The 26,642-nt window shown below is 49.3% G+C and overlaps 1 protein-coding gene across 2 annotated transcripts in view; it reads left to right on the forward strand.

The window, feature by feature from the left end:
• TBCD (tubulin folding cofactor D) overlaps positions 1 to 26,642 on the forward strand; it is a 174,278-nt gene that overhangs the window by 104,829 nt on the left and 42,807 nt on the right. For both annotated transcript variants that reach the window (XR_003005411.1, XM_024760761.1), the window contains exons 15-21: positions 2,434 to 2,491; positions 7,037 to 7,066; positions 11,293 to 11,378; positions 17,943 to 18,023; positions 22,838 to 22,911; positions 24,449 to 24,566; positions 25,874 to 25,934. Coding sequence is in view for 1 of the 2 variants with exons in the window: in XM_024760761.1 (XP_024616529.1) it covers positions 2,434 to 2,491; positions 7,037 to 7,066; positions 11,293 to 11,378; positions 17,943 to 18,023; positions 22,838 to 22,911; positions 24,449 to 24,566; positions 25,874 to 25,934 (508 nt within the window). In the remaining variant the exon portion in view is untranslated. The remainder of the gene's footprint in view (positions 1 to 2,433; positions 2,492 to 7,036; positions 7,067 to 11,292; positions 11,379 to 17,942; positions 18,024 to 22,837; positions 22,912 to 24,448; positions 24,567 to 25,873; positions 25,935 to 26,642) is intronic.

The following is a 26,642-nucleotide window of genomic DNA, read 5'->3' on the forward strand; positions in this document are numbered from 1 at the left end:
GGCTTGTGGGCTCTAGAGCCCAGGCTCAGTAGTTGTGGCACACGGGCTTAGTTGCTCCCTGGCATGTGGGATCTTCCCGGCCCAGGGCTTGAACCTGAGTCCCCTGCATTGGCAGGCGGATTCTTAACCACTGTGCCACCAGGGAAGCCCCTCAATATTTTTTAATAACCTGTAAGGGAAGAGAATCTGGAAAAGAATAGACACACACACACACACACACACACACACATACATATAACTGAATCACTTTACACCTGAAAGTAACACAACATTATAAATCAACTATATACTTCAATTAAAAAAAAAAAGAACAGTAGTTGTGTGATTTTTGGTTATTGAAAGATCACAGTATTAAATGTCTTGAGCAGTTTAATGATTTCTAAGATTTTGTTAACAAAAAAATTATGATGTTGAAATGGAATCGATTAATCTTTAACTGGTCCTGCTAAAGTTGATGAATTTCCTTTAGTGTTAAGCCCAGTATTTTAAAAAAAATCTCATTTTGGCTGTAGTTTATAATATAATAAAGAGTTGAGAGAGGAAAAGGGAATAACTTTCTGTTAATAGAGTTTTGCTGAAATTAACTTCAGCTTCAACTAGTAAAAGGACCCCAAATACTAACACTGGATCTTGAAAAATCTTCAGATATTTAGTGGCTTTTCAAAAAAACTTTAAATTTTGAACTAACTTCAGGCTTAAAGAAGAATTGCAAAAATAATAGCCGTTCCCATAAAAGCCCTTCACCAGCTTCCCTGAATATCGACCTCTTACAAAGGGGACCGAGGAATGAGCGTTGTGTGGGGCCAGTGGTTAAACCGCAGCTGCTCTTTGGTGACGTGCCTGCTGTCTTGGTGTCACATTTGGGGTGCGTCCCAAACTCACTGTGCCAGTTGAGGTCTGTAAAGTGACTTTTTAAAAAAATAAATAATAAACATTTTGGGGGTACTTTGAGACTCTGTAACTATCCAGTTTTCACACCCACCACCCATCGGGTACTGCGCTAGGCTAGCAATGGTGGTTCTTTCATAGGAAAACATGTCTCCTCTGCCTTTTGCTCCTTTGTTTACTTATGTCATTGTGGACCATGGGTTGTCTTCTAGCACTGTTGGTTATTTTGTTGCTCAGATTGCTCTGCCTTTGGCTGTTGGGAGCAATTTCAGGTTGGCTTCTGTACCCTGTGTTCCCTGACCCCTTGCGCCTTTGTTTTTAATGGTTTCTCAATTTCTAGCATGACAGGATGCCCCAGGATTTTCTTTTTCCCTCAACCCAGCCCTGGAGTCAACCACCTCCAGGAGTCTGTGTTCGTCATAGTGGAGAGTAGTATTTAGAATCCAGGACCTGGATTCCACTCCCATTCCCACAGTGTTATCCTTTGCACCTCCGGCCTGGCTAACTGCGTGGACACCTGCGATTCCAGCCCAGCGCCGGGTCCCCTGGCCTCCTGTGAGCAGTGCTGCTTCATCCTGGCTCCCTACTCTGCGGCATCCACATGCAGTTGTTTCAGAACTGCTAACCCTCCCCCGTGAGAAACACACCCGCCCCGGAGGAGAGAGTTCCTGTGTCTCCTCCCCGTCCATCGAGTGTAGTGTCTCTGTGTAACACAGGCACATTTCCTCTGCTGTTGCAGGACCCCACTTCCTGTAGTTTCTTTTTAATTTGCATTCAGGAAAATTCACTCTTTGTCGTGAACAGTTCTGTGGGTTTTGACAGATTTGTAGGGTTGGGTTCTACAACTTCAGTACCAAACAGAATGGCTGTCGGGTGGGAGGGCAGCACCCCTTTCAGGTGATCTCTGTGTGTCTGAATAACCCTTTTCCAAACATTTCCTCTGTGGGCTGATAGGAGATGCAAATTTACAAGTCACACTTAGAAACAGCACTTTGTCCCCACTTTGTTTTCTGTTGTTGCCAAAGCCGACTGGGCACTTAAGTACCTTCTGGTTTGTCCCCGATGGTTGAGGGTGATCACGTAGTGAAGGGAGGTTTCAGTGAAGCTGGTGGACAGTGTGAGCCTGGGGGCTTCCTTCTTGTGGAGCTCGGTCGTGGTTTGGCTGGTGGGGGTAGGACCATCAGAGCTGCTTTCTGTGCTTGCCTACAGTTTCTGGGGAGATGCAGGACTTATCGCTCCTGCTGGCCTCCTGGGCCCCGCTGGCTGCCCACGTGTTTCTCTGTTTGTACCTGTCATCCTGCCCTGACCCTGCCGTCCTCGTCCTGCCCCGTGAGGCCCGTACACGAGGCCACCATCCCTGTGACTTCTGCTGGCTCTCATGAAGCTGGGGTTGGCCACCCTCGCTGCCCCATGAGCGTCTCTTTAGCCAAGGCCCCTGAGCCACAGACGGGCTTGTGGGCATGTGGAGGAGGGAGACTATGGGGTCAGCGTCCCAGGCGTCTGTGCAGATTCCCTTTCATTAATCGCCTTCCCTTTTTCTCACAGCGCACTGGTGATCGCTGCTGTGTTTGACCGAGATGTAAACTGCAGGAGAGCAGCCTCTGTAAGTTTTCCTGTCCTGTTCCTTTTCTCGAGGGTGTGGGTGGCTCTGATCTGTGACCGGCTCCCCGGAGAGGCTGTGGTCACCGGCTTGTGAAGCAGGAGGGACGCCCAGGGGATGGGGGCCCATGGAGGGTGGCTCCCACTCCCTCTGGGTCCCAGCCGAGGAGTGGGCTATAGCCCGTGGAGGGTGGGTCAGGATGGGTTGCCCCCGTCCAGGTGGGGATGGAGAGGGGGCCTGGAGGGTCCACAGCTCAGGAGTGGGCAAGTGTGCACAGTGGGTGCTGCTGTCTGTTTGACGAGTGAGTGTCTGGCCAGGGATCAGCATTGCAGCCTCCCTTTTTGGTTGGTGGGGTGACACGGAAGCGCAGCCTCCGTCCTCAGAGGCAGGGGCTCCATCAGGTCACAGAGCCCCCTGCTCCCTTGCAGCTGCTGATGGCCTGCCTGCTCTCTGTTCCCTGAATTACATGGGGTCCTTGAAACTTTCTGGTTTCAAGAAAAGTTTCCCAGGAAAGCTCAGGACCTCATCTGTGTCCTGCGGTTTCTCTTCTTTTGTCTTGAGCATCAGTAGGAAGCCTGGTGATTCTTTGAGAAGTCTTCACATTTGTGCCCTGATATTTCCCCTCAGGCAGTAATTGTAAGACTCATTGAAATACAGTAAGAATCGTTTGTTAAATCTGTCCTTAAAAATTACCTTTTGGGGAATTCCCTGGTGGTCCAGTGGTTAGGACTCCGTGCTTCCACTGCAGGGGGCCCAGGGTTCCATCCCTGGTCGGGGACATAAGATCCCACAAGCAGCACAGTGTGGCCTAAAAAAAAAATTATATTTATATTTTCTTTTCTGTTTATTGGAACCTAAGAGCTAATTTTGGGAAGCAATAATAAAATCAAAGCACTGATACTTTTTACCCTAGGGAAGAGGTGAAATAAAATGACAGAAATAATTTTTTTTTCAAGTTAAAATTAAGATCCTTTAAAATCAGCAGAAATTCTTTGCATTAAACACCACCTAAGTGACCCCTGCTTACCTAGTGGTGCAAGGCTAAGGCAGTGAAAGGTGCTTTTGTTCGAAGCTCATTTGAAAATGTCAGGATCAAGTCCCTAATTATTGGGGATGAAATTTCTCTCACTGCAAAGCTGCTTCCTCGTGAAGAGGTATTTCGTCCTTTTTGGCTCCTGTTTGTGCTCACGTTTTGTGCTCTCCTTGGGAGCCCGCCCAGCAACCTCGGGCCTCTTTCCCCAGTGCCCGGGAGGTGGGAGCTCAGTGAGGGTGGTGAGCTGTCTTCTCTCTCTGTCCTGTGCCCTGGGGGCACCACCTCTCCGGGTTGTCAGGTGCCGGGAGGCTCTCACCACCACCAGCAGCCCTGGGAGGATGGCCTTCCCGTCATACTTGGGTGTCTCGGAGAGTGACAGACTGGAGGCCCACCCGGTTAATCACGGTGAATATATTTATGAATTTGTGAAAAGATGTCCCATTAAGTGGTTGTTCAGTGCTAGTTGTTGTACATGTTAGAAAGTGCCCAGCAGGCCCCCAAATGTGTCTCCCCAGCGGCCACTGCCTTCTGGCGGCAGGTTCAGGAGGAGGGAATGGGGCCAGGGAGCCACACTTCTCTTAACCTTAGATGTCCTTGAAGCCTGGGTGTAGCTACGAGTCCCAGTCTTTTTCTTTGGACGCCGAATTGGATGTTTAGTACTAAACCCCGTATTATTTTTTGATGTGATACATGTGGACTCACACGGTGTGACCTTTGGGACTGCCTTTCCTGCAGCACGATTCCCAGGGTCCATCGAGGCTGTGGCGGTACTGGCAGCCCCTCCTTCCTGCCCTTCCCTGGCCGAGTCACGTCCCCTGGCTAGCTGTGCCACAGCTGCCTGAATTGTTCATGTATTGTAGGGTCTCTGGGTTGTTTCTGGTTTGGGACCATTAAGAATTAAGCTGCTGTAAACATTCATGGACAGGTTTTTGTATGAACACAATTTCTCTTTCTCTGGGATAAATGCCAAGAATACAATTTTGGGGTCATATGGTAGTTGCATGGTTAGTTCTGTAAGAAAGGGCCCTGCTGTTTTCCAGCGGGGCTGCACCATTGTACCTTCCCTCCATCATTCTGTCAGTGATCAGTTTTTCTGTGGCCTCACCAGCATTTGGTGTTGTCATTATTTTTGCGTTAGTTACTCTGATTAGGTGTGTGATGATAGCTCATTGTGGCTTTAACTTGCATTTCTCTGATGACGATGCTAGTGATGTTGAGCAAGTTTCCATGTGGCATTTACCACCTGTATCCTCTTTGGTGACGTCTGTTTAAGTTGTTGGGGAGGGGGAAATTCCTCCCCCACACCAGTCCTTCTTGGTGGATTTTGGCTGGTCTAGTAATTAAATTGACACGAGACAGATTAACGGGAGAAAAAGAAACAAGGTAATTCGTATACACGGAGGTCTCATAAAAATGGGACCACAAAGTGACCAAAGCAGGCTGTTTCTATATCATTTTCAGACCAACAGTTATTTGTGAAGATTTAACAAAGAGGCTCATGAAGAAGTGACAAGGTTTATTTCCCTAACTGGTGATGAGGACGCTTTCTCTCCTCCTGGAATGGGGAGGGTACCTTCACATGGGAGATTTATTCCTGCTTTCACAGTCAGAGTGTTTTTAATATCATTTTTCTCCTACTGGCCGTTTCTCAAGTGACTTTAATTCAAAATATCAATATGTGGCTTGGGTGGCCTGCCCTGAGCCCCAGCAAAGTCTTCTGCCCCTTTTTTCACGGGGTTGTTTGTTTTTATTGTTGAGTTTAGGAGTCTTTTCTTTCTTGGGCGAGTGGTTTGTAGGTTCTTCCTTCCAGTCTGTGGGTTGTCTGCCCATCCTCTTTACAAGGTCTTTCACGAGAACAAGAGTTTTTTTAATTTTGATGAGATCCAACCTACCAGTTTTTTCTTTTATGGGTCATGTTTCTGGTGTCAAGTCTGAGAATCTGAGAATTCGTTGCTTAGCTCTCTATCCTAAAGTTTTCTCTGTTCTGTCCCATTGATCTTTGTCTGTCTTTTTGTCTGGGTTACCATGGCTCTCTAGTAACCCTAATACTGGGTAGAGCCATTCCTCCCATTTCTTTTTTTTCAACATTGTGTCACCATCTTAGGACTTGTGCTTTTTCATGTAAATCTCGTATTATTTTTTACTTTTTAAATGATGTCACCAGAATAGTAAATGTGTTCCTAAATATTGCATGTTACGTAAATTGGCATTATATCTTTGTTCCATTGCCTTTTGGTTGGTTTCATTTTTGCTTTAAAATTTTCTTTAATGAATTTATTGCAAAAGGTGCAAAATGGTACATAGCAAAAGTCAAGCCTCCCTGCTGTCAGTGTGAAAGCTGCATGAGGGCCCTTGGGGAAGTGCCAGTCCAGCTGTGCCTCCCCAGGGCCACCAAGTGTGAGGTCTTGGAGACGACCAAGTTTCTGGTTTTCTCTGTTACCTGCCAGAGGTGTCGGGTGCACATTTAAACATCACGTGGGGGTCTTTGTGTTCCGTTGTCTTGATTCCTTGTGCACAACTGCATGTGCTCCTCCCAGAGCCCCGCAGGGGATGATGAAGTTGAAGCTGAAATGAAAGCCCTAGAGGTTACGACCTCATTTCCAGGAAGCTCCTGCCCCAGGCATTGGGGCTGCGTCTGCAGGCAGGGTCACCCCTCCCAGGTGCTCCCTGAAGCCACCAGCCACCTGCCCTCTGACCTGTCTCTCTGGTGGATGGCGCGTGGCGATGAGGTTGCATTGTGCGCAGCTGCACGCCTTGGGCGTTTACTAGCTGGTGGCAAGAAGGTCCACCTGAGGTTGCTTCATTCTAAGGTAATGTTTTGACCTTGTGAACAGCCCAGCTCTGGGCCTGTGAGCAGGACGTGGAGCATGTCCGTGGCAGGTCCTGGGGAAGGCAGCATGGCGAGACCCGGCACTCAGGGTCACTGTCCTGTGAGCTGTCCTCACACATCCCCAGGAAAATGATTTGTGTTTTGGGCTTTTAGTTAACCAAACAGATATGACTCTATTCTTCTTTTTTTTTTTTTTTCCGGTACGCGGGCCTCTCACTGTTGTGGCCTCTCCCGATGCGGAGCACAGGCTCTGGACGCGCAGGCTCAGTGGCCATGGCTCACGGGCCCAGCCACTCCGCGGCATGTGGGATCTTCCCGGACCGGGGCACGAACTCGTGTCCCCTGCATCGGCAGGCAGACTCTCAACCACTGCGCCACCAGGGAAGCCCATGACTCTATTCTTATTTTTGTATCTAAGACCTTGAATTAGGCTTTGGTGTGAAGCTCAGCATTGGGCCGCTAAGCTGATTTTATAAAATTCTTAAATCATGGTTTTAAAGCACACCAGGATGTAAAATCAGAAAGATAAACCACCCTTGAGGCTCTTGAGTGGCCAGCAGTGAGGATCTTTATTTAAAAAACAGTCATGGCTCATTTGTCCTGCACTGGATTTGCTGTGCGTCCATCACTCATGTCCAGCGAGTGCACACCTAACTCACTGCTGTGTTTGTGCTTTTCTTCCTAGGCTGCTTTCCAGGAGAACGTGGGAAGACAGGTATGGCTATTTTCAAAAATCTTCATTCCTAAAACTTCCTGTAAATGTAGAAGTAGAAATAGTAAAGCTACAAATGTGGGTAAAGAATTTACCTAGAATAAGCTAGTACTTCACACTGTGACTTCCGGTCGCAGATTACCTCATAATGTGACTCAGGTGAGTGTTGACACAAGTTTTAAACAATTAGTTGTTGTTTTACAGGAAACTTGAATGTGTAAGTAATTTTCACACACGTCGGAAATCAGTTCCTTGTGCATTGCCGGGGGCCTTCTGATGTCAGCAGTTGCCCATGGGTGCTGGAGGGGTGTGGGCAGAGGAGCCTGGCAGGGCAGGGGCAGAGACGTGACTCCTGCCTGTCCCACGTGTGGAAGGAGCCAGCTTCTGCCTGCCAGCCGCCCCATGGCCCCTCCTGACTTGACATTGTGCCCCCGGCCCTGAACCTCTTACTGCGGTCAGCCTGGGCTGGGAGGTGTGGCCTTTATCCCCAAGTCATTCATACTGTGTGTGACGATGAGCGCCCTGGGACACGTGGCCAGTCTGGCAGCAAATGAGCCGTCTCAAGGGTCAGTTTCCCATGGCCAGGGGAGCCCAGGAGAGAGGTCTGAGCTATGCTCAGAAGGGCTCCAGGAGAGAGATCTGGGCTGGAGGTGAGTGCATTGTGGGCCTGGGGATCAGCAGGTGATACTGGGAACAAGTGGTGACGGGCCTTGAGGGGCAGAGGTCAGGCTGCAGGACCAAGGGGAGCCCACGCAGAGTGGCTGCTCAGCAGGTGGGAGGATGGGAGAGGTGGGCATGCACAAGAGGGAAGGCTTGGACAAACACGGGATTCCAAGACTCCTGCCTGGACGTCTGCGAGAAAGCGTGCATGCAGGGACTGTCCCCTTGGATGCCCTTGAGTCTGTCAGGGTTCCCACAGCGGGGCCGGCCTTGCTGTTGAACCGGGGCCTGCGTTCCCAGTGCTGGGTCCACTCGCCCTTCCTGGGCCGCCAAAGGCCAGGGAGAGGGGGTGATGCTGCAGCTGTGGCTTCCACAGAGGTGTCGTTTGGGGCACGGTGGGAAGTTCTCCCGGAAGTGTGGGCTGCTGGGTGAGGCGCCTCCGTCCACATGGCCTGGGTGTTGGCGAGGGGTCCCCCAGCACTCAGGGTGGAGCAGAGAGAGGAGCCAGCGGGGCTTCAGGCTGGACCAGGTCTGTGGAGGGCGGCCGACCTGCTGACCTTCCATCAAAGGCGACAGAGCAGCCAAGGGGTGGAGAGGAGGGAGGCTTAGCTGGAGGTTCTGCAGCCTGTGCTGTGAGCTGTGAGCGTGTGTGGGAGGGGCTGGGGCCTTGAGGTGTCCAGTTCTGAATGCAACGTTAAGGCTAAACTGATGCCAAGATGGGTCCAAACGAAGTCTCGGATTCCACAGTCATTGCCAAAGACAGAGGGAACCAAATCACTCATCTTGAACTTGAATTCGTGCTACCTTGAAATTGTTGGGGTGCTGCCTCATTCTGCGGGTGTGCTTGTCTGTGGAAGGAGCCCAGTAAGGTCACAGCCTTTCTTCCGTGGCTGGGAGGTGACTGAGACCCAGTATCCTTGGGTGTCCCTTAGTCCTGAATACCTGGAGCCCTGAAAACTTAGAAGAAAGCTGGTCACTAGACAGAGATGCCAACCTCGGGCGGCGACAGGCTTTGCTGTGCCAGGGCAGCAAGTACTGCCCGCAGGACGAGGGAGGCTGACAGGGAGAAATGTGGGGTTGTCGAGGGGCCCGCAGGCCAAGGTCTGGGCCTGCAGAGGAGGGCGGGGCTGTGATCAAGAAGGGAACTGCTGGAGGCTGAGCCAGGGGAGACTGGGTACCCTGAAAGTCAGAGCCCAGGAGAAGAGGTGTCTCCCGCCCACCTCCAGCCCCCACGGCACCCCTGTCGGCAGAGCCCCGGGTTCCAGAAGACACCAGGGCGGTCAGGAGCTGGGCAGTACTGCTCCCTGCACAGTCGGAGCGTGGGGGCCACTCAGGTTGGGGGGTCCATCAGGGAATGAAGGTGAGCAGCTAGGGTCCTTGTGCCCTTACCCTCCTTGTCTCCCCGTGCACTGGTGTTTATGGTAAAACTGGCCTGCGCAGTCCAGGGGAAGCCATGCCGGTGTTTAAGAGGTGCGTACTGTGGGCCTGCACTCAGTGACATCCTTCTGCAGCTTGACAGGAACGAGGAGGAGAAAGATGTGAACCTGCCAAAGGAAATGGGGGCGTGGGAGGGGAGTGTGGAGAGGGCACATGCATTCCCAGACATGGGGCGAGGCTCTTAGAGGCCATGTGTGATGGACTTGCTGAGGGCATGGAGCGCAAGTGAGGGGCAGCAGGGGGCGTGTTTGTCCACGGCCCTGGGGTGGGATGTCCTCTGGGCTCCTGGGTGCAAGCACAGACCCTGTCTTTGGCCACCTTCAGCGACGGGGGAATTTGCAGGAGGAATTTGGTGGGGGCGCCCATCTCTCCGTCCAGGCTCACCTCTGCCCACCGGGGACTCAGGCCTGAGCGAGGGGTCCTGAGTCTCCACTCCCGGCTCCCAGAGAAACCTTGGGAGGGATTTGCTGGAACACGGCCCCCTCTGTCCGTTCTGTCCCTCCTTGCAGGGATGAGCTGTCTGGACAGAGATGTGACACTTCGGCATGCAGTGGCTGGACCAAGAAGATCTTGGGGTGTCAGGAGGCATCTGAATGTTGCCCAGGGGGCGGCAGGCTTGGGTGGTGGAGCAGAGGGCACCACCTCCTCCTGCAGCCACAGTGGCCTTTATCTGACTTGGCCTCAGGCTGGTCTGGGGTGGACTGGAGTCCAGCAGGAGTCAGCCTGGCGTGCGGTTGCCTCTTGGGTGGTGGGGGGCCATCCCCTGCACTGAGCTGTGTTGGGAGACTGATTGGCTTTTAGGTTCGCTTGGGAACCAAACCTCTGATTCTGACATTGTGTCCGTGATGAACATGCTGGGGTCCGTTGACAATTTGGAGTCAGATCCCAAGTTCTTCATATGCGGGGCTCCCTCGAGACGGTGTGGGAGGTTAGCAGTCAGTGGGTCCGTAGTCTACGGCTTGCTCAGAGTGGGGAAGGGCTCTGGGGACCCAGGCCTCACCACACCCTCCTATGGTTGGTGACAGCAAGGCATTCACTCCTTGGTCGAAAGTTTGTCATTTATGTCCTTTTAGAAAACTATTTGGGGACTTCCCTGGTGGTGCAGAGGTTAAGAATCCGCCTGCCAATGCAGGGAACAAGGGTTCGAGTCCTGGTCTGGGAAGATCCCACATGCCATGGAGCAGCTAAATCCGTGCGCCACAACTACTGAGCCTGTGCTCTACAGCCCGCAAGCCACAACTACTGAAGCCCACGTGCCCTGTAGCCCACGCGCCACAACTTTTGAGCCTACACACTCTAGGGACCATGCTCCGCAACAAGAGAAGCCACCGCAATGAGAAACCCATGCACCGCGATGAAGAGTAGCCCCTGCTCGCCGCAGCTAGAGAAAGCCCACACGCAGCAACGAAGACCCAACGCAGCCAAAAAAAAAAACACCTATTTGTCTTGTTTTCAGATTTTCAAATATTGTTACCAGAGAGTGGTATCAATAATAACTTGCAGACTTCGGGGTGGGGCCTGGACCTAGGCTGGGAGTGTGTCCCTGGGTGTGTTAAGGGGGGCTGTCCCCAACTCCCCAACCCCCTGTTTCAGAGTCTGGTCCTGGGTGTTGGCTGTCAGGCCCCCACATGGGGCCTCCCAGTCGTCGTCTTGTTCATTCTCCTGCCAGCCATGGGGGGTGGACTCTTGTCCAGGATTCATAGCCCAGGCAGGCGCCGGCCCTTCTGAGGGGACGCTGGGGTCCTTCTGGCCGCCGGGGCATGGGTTGAATGAAATCGGAAGCTTTAATTCTGCCGAAACCTGATGTCTTTTTATGGTGTGTGGTTTAAAGAAAGGGCTCTTACAACATTTTAAAGTTGAAATGCTTGAATTGTTAGGAAAAAAATTTTTAAGTGGTTCAAATAATTTTAGCACAGTGTCCAGCCTTGGAGAGGCAGTTAGTAAAGTTACCTGACTTGGAAGTCCTTGGTTGAGTTCGGTTAAGTGGTGTGTAGTTTTAGCTTTCAGTTTATATCATGCTTCTTTGTTCATAAAAGTAACATATGTGGATTTGATTATCAAACTTTGAAAATGCCTTTACTCAATAAAATAATTTTTGTCTCTTTCTTTTTCCCACTTTATTTTTTCATTAGGGCACTTTCCCTCATGGGATTGATATTTTGACCACAGCTGACTACTTTACTGTTGGTAACAGATCTAACTGTTTCCTGGTTATAAGGTAAGTTTTAATATTCATCATAAAATATAATGATTTCTTTGAGTCACAGATCGGTTTCCACCGTTTGGTTTCTTCAGCCTGGAAGGTTCACTAAGGGTAAATTTATGTGTGGAAAGTTAAAAAAGGAATTGAAAACTTTTGTTTCAGATTGATTGGACAGAGTGCATAGTGTATGATTCTGTTTACATAAAACTTTGCAAAATGCAAATGAATCCAAAGGGACAGTAGCAGGTCAGGGGTGGCCTGGAGAAGGGGAGTGCAGCGTCTGGTCCTGAGAAGGGTGCTCATTTCTTAAAGAGGTATTAAAGAGTTTCAAGAACAGTGCTGTGGTGATTATTTTTCTCTTAAACCAGCCTGTTTCGTTGAGAGCTTGGTCTTTTACAGAGAATAGCCACAAGCCAAAACTGGGCATTGCTTTCTATATGGCCTCTGTTCCACTGGGGAGTTTCTCAGAATGAATTCTTAGATTGGTAGTGACTGTCCTTCTTTTTCTGTTTCAATAAAGTAGTGTTTCCCAAGTTGGAGTTATCTCTAGCCTGTTTATGAGATGAGTAAGAAAGAGGTATTTGAGAAATCAGGTCAAGGAATAAATATTTAACATCCCTAACTGTGGTTTGCAGAAATCACATCAAAACTTAATTTAAGTAAGTAAGTAGTGGGGCAGTGAGTCCACATGTCTTAGTTAACTCATTGCAACACTAATACAAGATGGGCATGATTTTATGAAGTGACTTATTTGCCTTAAATTGGGAGAGGAAACACGCCAGTGCTTTTTAAAATTGTTAACTAGTATGAGCCTTATGGGTAGATTCCCTAATACCCCTGCTGTGCAGACCATGCAGAAACTACATTTCTCCATAACCAGCATGGACAGATTTTTTTGTTTGTTTTTTTTTTAATGTGGCATTTGGCCTCCTTCCCAGAAACAATCTTTGACCAAACACACTGTATTTTTAGCATCCTTTTGACCTTTCTTCAACATTTAATGGTCTTCTGTGCCTTATCAGTTCTTTCCTATTTTAATTCTGTTTCCTTTGATTGTTAATATTTGAACATATATTTTACATGGGGAATCTCTTACCTTTGCCTGAGTTTCATGGGTAAAAGAACTCATAGTTTTTGGCCTTGGCATGCTTTTCTTGTGGCTGAGGTCTCTGAGCTGGTGTGCATTTCATAGATGGGCTGGCTCAGGGTCTGTCTTCCACAGAAGGTTCTGCACACTTCTGTGGATGAGAGGCAGTCTGTGAGGAGGGGTCCAGCAGTCATGGGGAACAGGGTCTGTGGCTGTACCCCATCACCACAGGGCGCTTGGGGGAGCTCTTCCCTTGCCCCAAGGCAGGGCCGACACCCGGGGTCCTGCTGTCAGCCTGGATGGCAGGGCAGAGGGGAGGGGGGCACGTGGCAGAGGGAACTGTGCCCAGGGAGCCTGGTGTGGGGTAGGGGACAGCCCTGCAGGGAAGGGTCCAGAGTCAGCCTGGGGTGGTGGGGCTTCTGAGCCAGAGTGGGGCCTTGGGTTGTCCTGAGGTCAGGGAACCAGGTTTGACGGTCAGATCTGCATTTTGAATATACCACTGTGACTGCGTTTTGGTAACTGGAAGCAAGGAGACAGGGCCCCCTTACAGGGTAGGGGATGATCAGAGGGTGGTCAGGGCCCCTCACAAGGTGTGAGACATGGTCAGGGGACAGCTAGGGCACAGGGTGGGGTCCTCTGGCGAGAGTGGGTGTGGTCAGGAGAGTGGAGGTGTTGGGGTGCACCATGAGGGAGAAAACGCCTGTGGGTTTTGGGGAAGGTCCGGAGCTCAGATTCACTGAACACGTGGGGCTCACAGCACATCTGAGTGGACGCATGGGCCGATGTGCGGATGATTCTCCTGGAGACGGGAGTGTGTGACACACGGATGGGAATTGAAACATGTGGATGAAGACCATCAGGTGGGGGGGGACCAGCATCGTCTTACCTCTACTTTTGCCTCAGAGCTTTGTCACGGTGCTGGTGACACATGGGAAATTGCACGTATTTAATGTGTAGGTTCTGATCAGTGTTGACGGGCACAGAGCTTTGTCACCACAGTGCAGATAGAGACCCGTCTCCACAGGATTTCTGGGCACCCCTTCTCCAGGCACCAGTCTGTTCCTGTCAGTCTGGGTCGTTGGGTGAATGGAGTCATGTGGTGTGGGCTCTGGGTGCTGTTCTGGCCGCCTGCGCTCTGCCTGCTCTCTCGGATGTGTCCTCCCTGCGTGAGTGCCCACGCGTTCCTAGTTCCCTCATGTGATGAACCACGTTTTCCCCTGTGAGGGACGTCTAGGGGTTTCCAGGTTAGGGCTTCGATCACCTTCGTGTGGACGTCTGTCTCTGGGCAGGTGCTTTCCTTTATCTGGTTAAACACCTGGGAGTGAAGTGGCTGGATCCTGATTGTTTTAAGGAACTGCCAGGTGGCTTTCCAGAGTGGCTGCATCATTTTACCCTGTCCTTGCTAGCCCTTGGTGTGGTCAGTGTTTTTAATCGTAGCCATTCTGATGGATGTGCAGGAGGAGCTCATTAATTTGTGTTTTCCTAACAACTAATGACGTTGAGCATCTTTTCACGGGCTTATTGGACAAATCTTTTGCCTGTTTATCTATAGGGTTGGTTGTTTTCTCCTTACTGAGACTTTTGAGAATTCTTCCTATGCTCCAGATACAAATCCTTTCTCAGGTCCATGATCTGCAGATGTTTTCTCCTGGTCCGTGGCTTGTTCTTTCAGCGTCCTGTGTATTCCTAAGACAAAACCCGTTGTTAAAAATTAGCTTTATTTTTGTTCTCCTATTTCATTACATATGATTTACATACAGTAAAATTCACTAATTTAAAATGTGGGTTTTGGCAGATGTGTAACCACTGCTGCAGTCAACACAGGGAATGTTTCTGTCGCTCCAGAAAGTTCCCTCATGCCCTGGCCCTGACAGCCTCTGAGCTGCCTTCTGTCACTGGAGTTGACCTTTTCTAGAACTTGTAGTACAGTCCCGTGGCATGCGGGCTCCTGTCACTGTATGTCATCGTTCATCCATGCTGCTCAGTAGCGGTCCACCGCGTGGACTGCAGCTTGTCTCCCTCTCACCAGCTGGTGGTCGTCCGGGCCCCTTGGCTTTGGATGTGTGCATATGGGTGGTTCTTCTATTTGCCCAGCTGTTTTCTGCTGTGACTTAACGAGCAGTTGTGAGCAATTTTTATTGGTTTGTCTTCTTGCAGTTGTAAATTTCCTTAACAGATTGCTGGCACCACAACACTGCATCCTTCTAGAGAAGCAGTTTGTCACATTTTGCTTTCTAGTAGTTTGCTTTCCAGTCATTTTGCACGTTCCTGTCCCATGAGTTCTTCAAACTAAGGAAACCTCAGAGTGAACTTTCTCTCTTATTTCCTAACTCGGTGAACAGCATGCCATCCACATCATCAACTCAGTTTTGCTTCTCCTTCTCTCATTCCCCACGTCCGGTTGGTGACCTAGTTCTGTCACTCTTGCATCCCTAACAGCCCTCAAACATTCACTCTGCTTGTCCGGTCAGCTGTCACCGTAGCCCAGCTCTCACTGTCCTGTACACTTGCAGAGCCTCCGCGACCCCACTCCCGTCACTTGTCTGAGTGCAGAACGGAGCGCTTTCTCTTTGTCACACCACCACCCTGCCTCCCGGCCCCCAGCAGGCCATGCATCCTCCTTGGCTCACCTCCCCCAGTCCTCCGCCCTGTGGTGGACGCCCCTCTTGGTTTGCACCTGGCCGCTGTGCAGACTGAGTGCTCAGTAAGTGCTGAGCGCTGCCTGGGCTGGCAGTGCCAGCCGTGCATCTTCTCCAAGGTCAGCCGCTAGTTGGTGCCAAAGCTTGGACTAGAACTCAGGTGGCCGACCTCTGTTTAGCGTTTTTTCTTTGAGGCCACTGTTCTCTCCACCTGCGTCTCCGGAAGCTTTGGAGGCTCAGGATGCTGGCCTGGGGTGGGTCTATCTGTTGGGTGGGCCAGGGGCCTGTAGGTTACGTGGGGCCTCCATTTCTGGCAGCTTCAGCAGCTTCTCTGCTGTCCTCACTTTTCTGTTTTCTTCTTTTGACTCTCTCTCAAGCGGTTTCATCATCTTTAGGGGGGCTCTCAATCCACCTCGCTGCTGGTGAAGCCTCTGCTTTTCTTCCTGTCACGCCCAGAGCAAAGATTTTCCCCGACTCGGCTCTCCCAGACCTCACACCTTGTAGCACACGCATGCCCACCCAGCGCCCCTGTTCGTGCTGTGCACATGCAGTGTGCCCTCACAGGATCTGGGTAAAATCTGATTCTCCCTTCTTGGCCTTCTGTGCCATCCGCTCTGTCTCTCAGCCTCCGTGTAACACGTGGGTGGTGGTCAGGTCCACGGTGGGGTTATGTGGATGGTGTGGCAGGCTCAGACAATATTTGTAAGCAATTGGGTGTCTTAGAGGCATGAAGTATAAAAGTGCATATTTTGGAATAAGTGATCCATGTTCGTGGTATAAAATTCAGAAGGTGCAGGGGGTATTTAGGGAAAACCAGTGTATCTCACCTCTCCTTCCAGGCACCTGGTTCTACCCTGGGGCTCCCTGTTGGCCCCAGTTCCTTGTGTCTTCTAGAGAGATTCGGTTCATATCATGCCTGTGGGTGTGTCGACTTCCTTCCGCCCACGCTGAGCGGTGGCACACGGTGCACAAGGTTGGAACCCCTGAAGTGCTCATCTTCAGAGGCTCGGTCAAGTACAGGCACACCTTGGGGATATTGTGGGTTCGGGGCCAGACCACCGTAATAAAGCGAGTATCACGTTAAAGTGAGTTGCACGAATTTTTTGGTTTCCCAGAGCGTATGAGAGTTATCTTAACACTGTACTGTCGTCTGTTAGGTGTGCAATAGCATTATGTCTAAAAAAACAATGTACATGCCTTAATTTAAAAATGCTTCATTGCTCAGCAGTGCCAACCATCATCTGAGCCTTCAGCGAGTCACAGTAGTAACATGAGAGATCACTGTTCACATATCACCATAACACATACAATAATAGTATCGAAAAAGTTTGAAGTGTTGCAGAAATTACCAGAATGTGACGCAGACACAAAGCGAGCAAATGCTGCTGGAAAATGGTGCCGACACGCTCGATGCAGTGTTGCCACAAATCATCAATTTGTAAAATATGCAGCATCTGTGAAGCGCAGTAAAACAAGGTCTGCCTGCGGTAATAAGGATGAGCTCTTAGCAGTCAGGAGGCAGCTCTGTGTGTCCTGTTACAATACAGCAGAACGCACACGCCGTATGCTGCCTGTGACGTCCTGCGTCTTGGAGAGCCTTCCATATCTGGACATGGAGTGTGACCTGTAGATCTCCCTTCCTGGCCATTGGCTTCTGTCCAGTCTTTTGCTGTTATAAACGATGTGAAGTGAATATTCTTGTATATATCACTTCTCACCTGTGTGCTTATATCTGAGTGAATTAACAGAAGTGGGATTGCTAGACCAAAGGGCATTACATTTTCAATTTCCTGGGCAGTGCCACTTGCTGTCTCTAGAGGCTGTGCCAAGACGCTGTCCCCAGCAGTGTCTCTGGACGCTTCTAGAGCCTTGCAGCAGCAGCTGTCAACCCCTCTGGCTTTGGCAGTTTCACAGATGGACAAAAGTTTCCTTTCCATTTCCCAGTGAATGAGGCTGAATGTTTGAGCTGCATCTTCTTTCTTTTCTGTAAACTTTAATGATTTTTCTACTAGGTGATGGCATTTTCTTATTGATTTGGAAGAACTCCATTATACAGAAGGCTCTTGTTTGTGATAGCAGTTGCAGATATTTTTGATTTTGTTTATGGTGTGTTTTTCCTGATAGCATTTTTCTCTTTTGGTTGAGTGTTTGAATGTACCGGTCTCTTCTTTTTTGGCTTCTGGGTTTTGAGTCTTAGTTAGAAAGGCCTGTCCCACTTGGAGATTTTTTTTTTAATTCTCCTGTGGTATTTTCAGGGGATGGAACTCTTACTCTTAAGGCATAGTTATGCTCCATCAGCGGCCCTCGTATGAAGCGCACAGTTCAGCGAGTGCCGGCAGCACGCACACCTGGGTGACCAGCGCCGTCACCGAGATACGGAGGGCTCAGCACCTCGGCTCCGGGAGCCGCCCGTAGCTCGCTGATGCCTTTTGTAGAATGTCACGAGTGGAGTCAGAAAGGATGGACCCCTGCGCCTGGCTCCTTTCTCTCAGCGCAGTGGTTTCTGAGAGTCATGCTTGTTGTGTGTGTCGGTAGCTTGTTCCTCTTTGTTGCTGAGCTGTCTTGAGTCTGTGGCTGTTCCGCAGCTTATCTGTTAGTCCGTCTGTTATAGACATTTAGGTTGTTTTGGGCTCCGATGAATGAAGCTGCTTAAACATTTGTTTAGAAGTCTTTTTGTGGATGTACGTATCTTCATTTCTTTTGGATACATACTTATAAGGGGATTTCTGTCTATTTACAAGAAACTGCCGAACTGGTTTTGAAAGCGGTCGTACCGTTTTACGTTCTCGTAAGTCGTATGTGAGTTCCTGTTCCTCCACATTCTCATCGTCTCTGAATATTGTTTTTTTCCAGCACGTTTATTGCCGGCTTTCCTGAATACACACAACCAATGATAGACCACCTGGTTACCATGAAGATAAACCATTGGGATGGGTAGGTTTTGTGTTTTTGTGTTTGCCTAATTAGCTTATCTGTCAAATAAGAATTCTTATTTTTTCCCAAAGGAGAGATTAAATTGAGCTCGTAAGCCTTGAGTATATTGTCTCGTTGTAGATTTCTTTTTTCTCAGTTTACACACATACATTTACCCTTTAAACTTTCTGTTTTATACTGGAGCATAGCTGATTAACAATGTGGTAGTTCAGGCGCACAGCAGAGCGACTCAGCCATACATAGACACGTATGCATTCTCCTCAAACTCCCCTCCCATCTAGGTAGATTTCATACTTTAAAGTAACTCCTGAGAAGTAACGTAAGTTCCAGTCTTCATGCCTGATGTGTTGGTTAATGGTCTATCTCCAGTTTTACTTCTGGAGACCTCAGTGAAGTCTGCTGGGTGTGGAAACTTTGCCGTGTCATGGAGGGCGGGTAGCCTCCTGAGGGCGAGGACCTTAGGCTGTGGGATCTGCCTCATCTGCTCTGCGGCCAGGGCATCCCAGCTCGAGTCCGATCCATGTGGCCGCTTAGCCGTCTTCTCCATCCTTCCTGGAGCCAGGCAGGCCTGTAGCTTTTTTGTGATTACGAAGCAGCTTCAAGGTGTCTTAGCATTTCCAGCAGTTACACGTGTCCCTTCAAAGGGGAGGGCCAGTGTATAACCCAGAGCGGGTATCAGTGCTTCTGTCAGCACCTCAGGGAAGACAGCTTATTTTCTCTTGGGAGGCTCGGTGTGGCTGCCAGTGCTCAGGCCGTGGTCTGAGGGACACAAACGCCAAGTAGCTTCTTCAGGTTCTGTGTCCGGAACCCCAGCTTACAGTGGGTGTTAGTTGCAGTCAATAGGACATTTAAAACCAAAATTGCAACTGTGTCATCCATGGTGTTAGACTAAACTTTTGAGCTATTGAAATCTCCAGCTGTTGCTGAAATGTTTATTTCTTCTTTCATTTCTGTCAGGTTTCCTTCACATATTTTGGGTGGGACTCTCTGGTTAGGTGCAATTACATTTCTAACTTTTGTATCTTCCAGATGTATTGACCCTTTATTGTTATGAAATGTCCCTTTTTGTTTCACGTTAGGTTTCTTGTCTTAAAGTGTAATTTGATATTATTATGGCTGAAGGGTTGGCAAGCTTTTTCTTTAAAGGGCCAGAGAGTAAACATTTTAGGTCACTGCCCCATGTATTTTATTGTTTTTTTCTTTTCTAAGATTTATTATTTATTTAATTTGTTTTTCTCTGTGTCGGGTCTTAGTTGTGGCACGCAGGATCTTTGCTGAGGCACGTGGGATCTTTCGTCGCGGGGCGCGGGCTCTTCGTTCTGGTGCGCAGGCTTCTCTCTAGTTGTAGTGTGCAGGTTTTCTCTTCTCTAATTGTGACGCACGGGCTCCAGGGCACATGGCCTCTGTAGCTGTGGCGGGTTCCAGGGCGAGTGCTCTGTAGTCTGCGGCATGCGAGCTCTCTAGTTGAGGTGCGCAAGCTCAGTAGTTGTGGCACATGGGCTTAGTTGCCCCGCTGGCATGTGGGATCTTAGTTCCTTCACCAGGGATCGAACCCACGTCCCCTGCATTGCAAGGCGAATTCTTTACCACTGGACCACCAGGGAAGTCCCCTGTTTTTTTCTTTTTAAACCCTTTAAAAATGTGAAAACCATTCAAAGCTGGGGCCTTACAAAAAGAGGCCTCTCACAGCCACTATTGTCCTGCACCCTTGTCTGTGTGTCGGGGGGATGGCAGATGGTCCCGCCTTTACATCCAGCCTGACAGCGTCTGCCTTTTGTTTGAGGGCTTCAGTCCTTTCACATCTGAACTGGTTATCAATTTATACCTGTCATTTTGCTATTTGGTTTCTATTTTTTTCTTTTTTTGTTGTTGTTAATTTTATTTAAAATATTCTTTGTGGAAATACTCTGTTTAGTATAAGCTCTAAAAACCTGAAGTTTCCAGGATGTATGAATCACAGAATGGAGGGGAAATTGCAGTCAGATTTGAAGGTCCTTATGATAACACCTGCTAACATTTTCTCAAATGTTGGGATTCACAGAGCATGATTATGACCTAATTTTCTTATGATTCTTCAGAGATGGAGATATTTCTGCCTTTCTCTGTTTTTGGCCTGGATTACATCCATGAGGAGATATCAGCTAAAAGTTCATAAATAGGGTCTCTTCAATTTCCTGTGAATACATGGCTTGTAGAAAATGAGGAGCCTTAGAGAATTCTTGACAGACATTCTTTAGTGGTGTATTTATACCTTCACTAGTATAGGTATTCTATTATACTTTTAATAGTATACGCTTTTAAGAAGTATTATCCATTGTTTTGGGTTTCTTTTTAAACATTTTCTGATAAACAACTAGCTCCTACAGTATAGCACAGGGAACTATATTTAATATCCTGTGATAAACCATAATGGGAAAGAATGTGGAAAAGAATATATATGTATAACTGAGTCACTCTGCTGCATAGAAATTAACACATTGTAAATCAACTATAATTCAATAGAATTAAAAATATTTTTCTGATACTTAGACATACTCACCCCAAATAATGTATCAAAATAAACATAATTAAAAATTTTTTGACTGTGGTAAAATACATGTAATATTTATCTTAATCATTTTTAGTGTAGAGTTCAGCTAAGTACATTCCCCTTTCTGTACAACCAACTTTTTCATCTTGCAAAACTGAAACTCTGTCCCGGTTAATCATCGACTCTCCCTCCCCTTGGCAGCCCCCATTCTCCTGTCTGTCTCTGAATGTAACTCCTCTAGGAATCTCATATGGAATCCTACAGGATTTGTCCTTCTGTGACTGGCTGATTCCACTCAACATACTGTCCTCCAAGGTTCATCTGTGTTGTAGCATGTGTCAGAATTTCCTTCCTTTTTAAGGCTGAACAATATTCGATTGTATATACACGCCACATCTTCTTTATCCATTCATCTGTCCATGGATACTTGGGTTGCTTCCACATTTTAGCTGTTGTGAGTAATGCTGCTGTGAATATGGGTGTATAAATATCTCTTCGAGACCCTGCTTTCAGTTTTTTGGGTATATACCCAGAAGTGGGATTGTAAGCTTAAATAGTAATTCTATTTTTAATCTCAAAAGCCATACTGTTTTTCATAATGGCTGTACCATCTAACATTCCCATCAGCAATGCACAAGGATTCCAATTTCTGCAAATCCTCACCAGTACTTGTTATTTTCTTTTTTTCTTTTTCTTTTTAAATAGTGTCGATCTTAATGGGTGTCGGGTGTGAGATGGTATTTCATTGTGGTTTTGATTTGCATTTCCCTAATGATTAGTGACGTTGAGCATCTTTTCATATGCTTGTTGGCTATTTGTGTATCATATTTGGAGAAATAGTTCAAGTCCTTTGCCCATTTTAAAATGCAGTTACTTGGTTTTCGTTGTTGTTGTTGGGTTGTAAGAGTTCTTTATATATTCTGGATGTTAGTCCCTTATCAGATACATGATTTGCAGATATTTCCTCCCATTCTGTAGGTTGCCTTTGCACTCTGTTGCTTGTATCCTTCGATGTGCAGAAGTTTAAATTTCAACGTAGTCCAGTTTACCTGTTATCAGTGTATATAGTTTTACTTTTGCCTGTGCTTCTGGTGTTACATCCAAGAAAACATTGCCAAATCTAAGGTCATGAAGCTTTTCCCCTGTGCTTTCTTCTAAGAGTTTTATAGTTTGAGGTCTGTCATTTAGATGGTAAATATAATATTTTTAAATACAGAAAGCTTATCCTCAAAGTGCACTAATTAGAGGATAAGTGTAACTAAGCCTGTTAGAATAGCTACCTCCTTGGCAACTGTGAGGCTCTATCTGCTCTGAGACCTGATCACTCAGCCTTCAGAAATGGCTTCCTGATTGGGCTCTTAGCACATGAGACCTCCCTGCCTTGAAGAGCTGGCTGTTTTCTGTTGGAAGCAGACCCCTAAGCTGGTCTGGGGGCATCGAGAGGCCCGGGCATACACAGGAGGGGAAGGATCTCCTGCTCCAGCGTCCACTTTCATCCTCCAAGTGCTTCTCTCTGGTGTTTGTGTACTTGGAACGTATAATGATCAGACTACAGATGCCCCCTTTTGCATGTTTCTTCTTTAATATTGTTATCATGTTCTGTCTTGTTCTGTAGTCCTCCTAATTATTATTTTAAGGAAATGACTACTTCCTGTTCTGTCTGGAGCTCTTGGCAGTGCCCTCCTGGCTTTTAGTGCCGGGACGGGGCTGGGGGCGCGTGGGGGAGGGTGTCAGCTTCACAAGTCGCCCTCAAGGTTTGATCAGACCTGTCTGGCCCCTGGCAGGTTCAGGAGGGAACTCGGCTCCATTAACCCGTCCTGGGGTCGTCCTTCTGTTCTGTGTGTTGAGAATGTAACAAATGTGCGTTGACTGGAAATGTTTGCACTGATGTGATGTATGCCTCCTGTTTATTAGCTTGAGCCTCACGAGCGTCCCTCATTTAGCCCTCGATCTTCCCAGTGGTGGTTTCACAGGCTCTCCAGTACTTGCGTCCTCTGCGTCCCTTGGGGTGCAGGAGGTTGGAGACATACTGTGCCATCCAGCACCGTGCAGATGGCAGCTGTGTCCTGACGGGGACTTGCATGTAGTGCCTCCTCTTGGTGAAGTCTCTCTCCCTCATTTGTTATGAGCAGAGTTTCTTACTTGCTTGTTAGTTTGTGTTTGTTTTCATAGTGTTTGACTAAGTGGCCATTTGACAGCTCCAGTGCACTGTCCTCTCTATAATTGAATAAAGCCAGAACCCTCGAAATGAAGGACTAACAGTGTTCTCTGCCCCGCCCCCCAGGGCCATCAGGGAGCTGTCGGCCAAGGCACTGCGGAACCTGGCTCAGCGAGCACCCGAGCACAGCACCCGTCATGGTAGGCGCTCCTCCTCACACTAGCACATGCGTGTGCACCACGGACACATGCACGAACACACAGCAGGAAGCCCCGGAGGCCCCCTCACTGATTCCAAGGCCTGGGGGTTTCTCTCTTGCTGAGAAGGCTTCGAAGAACTTGTCTGTGCTTCATCAGGGACAGAATACAAACCAGGTACCATGGCCTCTGGGAGCGCAGGTGCTGTGACCACTGAGGTGTGTGTGTCCCCAGGAGCCACAGAATTCCTGCGCCATCCCAGCAGGAATTGATGGATCTGCTGTACACTGTGTGTTTCAGAAGTAGCCTTAAAACAACAAGTGAAGGAACTCATAATGTAACATATTAAACGGTGAGCTGCTTCCCTGGGGCTGCAGTGGATTTGCTGACTTCCTGGGCCAGGCCTGAGCACACTTTACTCAAGAACAGAACAGCCAGTGTGAACTGATGACACGCCCTTATCATTAAGGAAAGAACCTGTGTATGTTCCATCATGTTTTTTCTGCTTGGAATAAGTAGGCATCTGATTTTAATTTAGGGAACAATACACAAATTTCTCCACATTATACTTATTCCCACTGACATTTATTAGAGAAGTAACTGTTGGTTGGATCATGGTTCTTCATTTGGAGTTACTGGTTTTAATCACACACTCTGGGATTTTAAATGAAGGTTTGGGGCATGTTACCTCCTAAGGGCCCTTTCAGCTTCGTGGTCTGTTAATTAAGCTTAATGTCAGGAATCTCACCTGGTGTTTATTTTCCTTTTATGATAATCCTGCTGCCTGAATGAAGGGGACACTTTCTTCCCAGTTCAAGAGTGCTGACCGCCCCAGGATAAGGGATTTCCCTGATTCTTAAACACTGACCGCTACCAGCTGCCACGTCTGAGCGCCTGTGTGGGCCCTCTCCTGGCAAGGACGCTGTGGCCTCTGCCCGGCTGTGATTGTGGTTCCCCCTGGATGGTGGGGCTGGTGGGGCTGGTGGAGCTGGTGGGGCTGGTGGGGCTGGTGGAGCAGAGCCGCTGTGGGTGCGGCTCTTTGTCTGTGCTCCCTGCCAGGCTTCAAGGACTGTCTGACTTTGCTTTCTGTCCCCAGAGCACAGGCTTGGAGGCTTCCTCTGCTCTGAGGAGAGGGCGAGCTCTAGGCTGAGGCACCGTGTGTTTGCTGTAGGGTCCTGCAGCCCGGCCTCTGTCCTCCCTGCCCCCTAGGCAGAGCCCTGGCAGCCCCTGAACAGCAGGAAAGACCTGGAAAACAGTCTGTTTTCCTTCTTCCCTGCTGTCTGTTCTCACCCTGGGTCACCACCCTGTGTCCGGAGCCCCGAAGAGCATGTGCTGTTTGGGGGCAAGTGTCATCCTCGTTCACGTTCCTGCTCGCTGCCCTAGTGTCTGCTGACAAAGTCTGGCATGTCAGAGACTTTAGTTTAGCCTTGGTTGTGAGATAATGATCCTGACAGAGATAACTGAGTGGGTTTGTTTCTCCCCTGGATCCTGAACCCTCGCGTCTGTCACCCTGTGTGCATCTCCCATGTGTCCTTTGCAGTTTTCCCGCGTCTGCTGTCGATGACACAGAGTCCAGACCTACACACTCGGCACGGGGCTGTGCTCGCCTGCGCAGAGGTCACCCATAGCCTGTACACACTGGCCGTGCAACAGGGCAGGTAGGAGCTGGGTCACAGCTGGGGCCCTGTCCACGCGCCCCTTCCTTTGTGCCGGCGGCATGGTCTCCAGGGGCCCTGTGCTCCTGACGACGTCTGTCAGTGGTCCCCTGTCCTCTCTGGGGGACCCCACCTCTCTGAGCTTCTCCTGTCACCTCGCTCTTTCTGAGGTAAACAGATTGTAAAAGCAAAGACACGTTTTCAGAGTTTGTGTTGAGCAGCTCGTATATTCAGTATTCTTTGTTCATTTATTACTTTCAATAATTTAAAATACCAGAGAATATAAATTTAGGAGTGTCTACCAGGAGCCTCTTCTGCTGGCTCAGTTAGGGTAACTAACAATAGACGCGCAGCGCGGCGCTGCTGAGAAGGCCCGAGTGCTGAGAATGTTTTGTGAAGCAGCTGCTTCGTCTTCCTACTTGATTTTCCAACTGACTTTTCCTCAGAGGCAAAAGCTCAGAGCACACTGTGATGTCTGTGCTGTGGTTCTCGGACTCCAGCTTGGGGAAAACTGTATTTAAGTGGCTTCCTGTCCTTCGAGGTGATTTCCTGGGGACACAGTGATAGCAGGTCCGAGTTGACCCTGCTTCTCTCCCCACAGTCCGTTTGAATGACATCTGCGAGGGGGTGAAATGGCACCTGTGGGCTTGGCCGAGGACCTGGCGTTTATGGAATCCTCTCCTGGTGCAGCTGTGCAGGACTCACCTAATCCCCTGGCAGTGCGTGTGACAACACGTTTCCCCCCAGGGAAGGCTAGAGAGACCGGCCCCCGGGGGTTTTTTGGGGGCTGGTCGTGTGGGTTCTCTACCTGCCATGAACCCAAATCCCAGACTCCCAGAAGAAATCAGGTTTCAGCATAATCCACATGGTTTGTGCTAACAGTCTGGGCAGTTAGGGAATGGGGAGAGCCCTCCCGAAATCCAGGTTTCTGGGTGCCGAGCAGGCCTGTCCAGGGCGGCAGTGAGGCCGCTGGCTGCAGGGCCCTGACCGCAGCCTCAGCCGCTGTACTCTTTTCCAAAGCAAGTCACGGGGCGCCTGGGAGCTGGGCTGCTCCCCGCCCCGGGGCCGCAGATTCTTCCCGAACATGGGGTCAGTCCCCGCTCTCAAGCAGGCGCCTCATCACAGCCCTGTCTCTATTGTCTGCTAACCGCTGACTGAGAAGGTCTTCCATCTGCCCCCTTGAGTGGATGTACCTTCAGGGATGCCCCTGCAGGTGCTTGTGGGCTGGGAGCTGGCGGGCCACCAGGCCTGCATGCGCGTCTCCCTGTCGCTGTCCCAGGACCTCACACGTTGTGTTTGAACTCCCGCAGGCCCGTCTCGGACTTCCTAGACGAGAAGGCCGTGCAGGGCCTGAAGCAGATCCACCAGCAGGTCAGTGTGCAGCCTCTGGGGCGCCCCTCTTCTAGGTCTCCTGGTACCTGGGGCCTGCCTGCCCCCAAGCGAAGCCCCGAGGGTCAGTCCTGGGGCTGTGGTGCAAACCCTTGGGGTGAGCTCGGGCTCTTCTGTGTGGCCAAGTGTCCTCCGCTGGACATTGCACAGCACCCGCCTCTCATCTAGTCCTGCTGTGCAGCCTGGCCACCCTCCTCGCTCGGGGCGCGTCCTCACGCAAGGGCGGGTGGGCAGTGGCATGCAGAACAAGCACGAAGGCCTTGCACCCCCAGCTGTGTGCCTCCATGGTGGGGAACCCCGAGTCTGAAGTCACACCCAGGGTTTGTGTATGCACTTCTCTGGGGAGGAGGTGTGTGCATTTTTCTGGGTTTTTGAGATTCTCAAAGGCTTCTGTGAGTCAAAATTGGTGAACTATGAACTGTAGGTCTTAATGTTATAGGATAACCTGGAAGTCACTCTTGAGATGTTAAACGGCTTTACTGTTTGTTGTTCTGAGTAGAGTTCTGTTTTCTTTAAGATTTAGCTCTTTATGTAATAATTCACCATTTTGACGTCTTTCCCTCCTCATCCTCTTGGTGCCGTTAACTTTCTTTTCCATTTTGGCAAAACCGTACCATCTGTTTAGGTGCATTTCTCACCTTTAGAGTGGAGTCTGGTGCTCACCTGACACTGTCAAGCCGGGCTGACGCC

This window comes from Neophocaena asiaeorientalis, unplaced genomic scaffold (genome assembly GCF_003031525.2).
Source record: "Neophocaena asiaeorientalis asiaeorientalis breed wild unplaced genomic scaffold, Neophocaena_asiaeorientalis_V1.1 scaffold30, whole genome shotgun sequence".
NCBI lineage: Eukaryota > Metazoa > Chordata > Mammalia > Artiodactyla > Phocoenidae > Neophocaena > Neophocaena asiaeorientalis.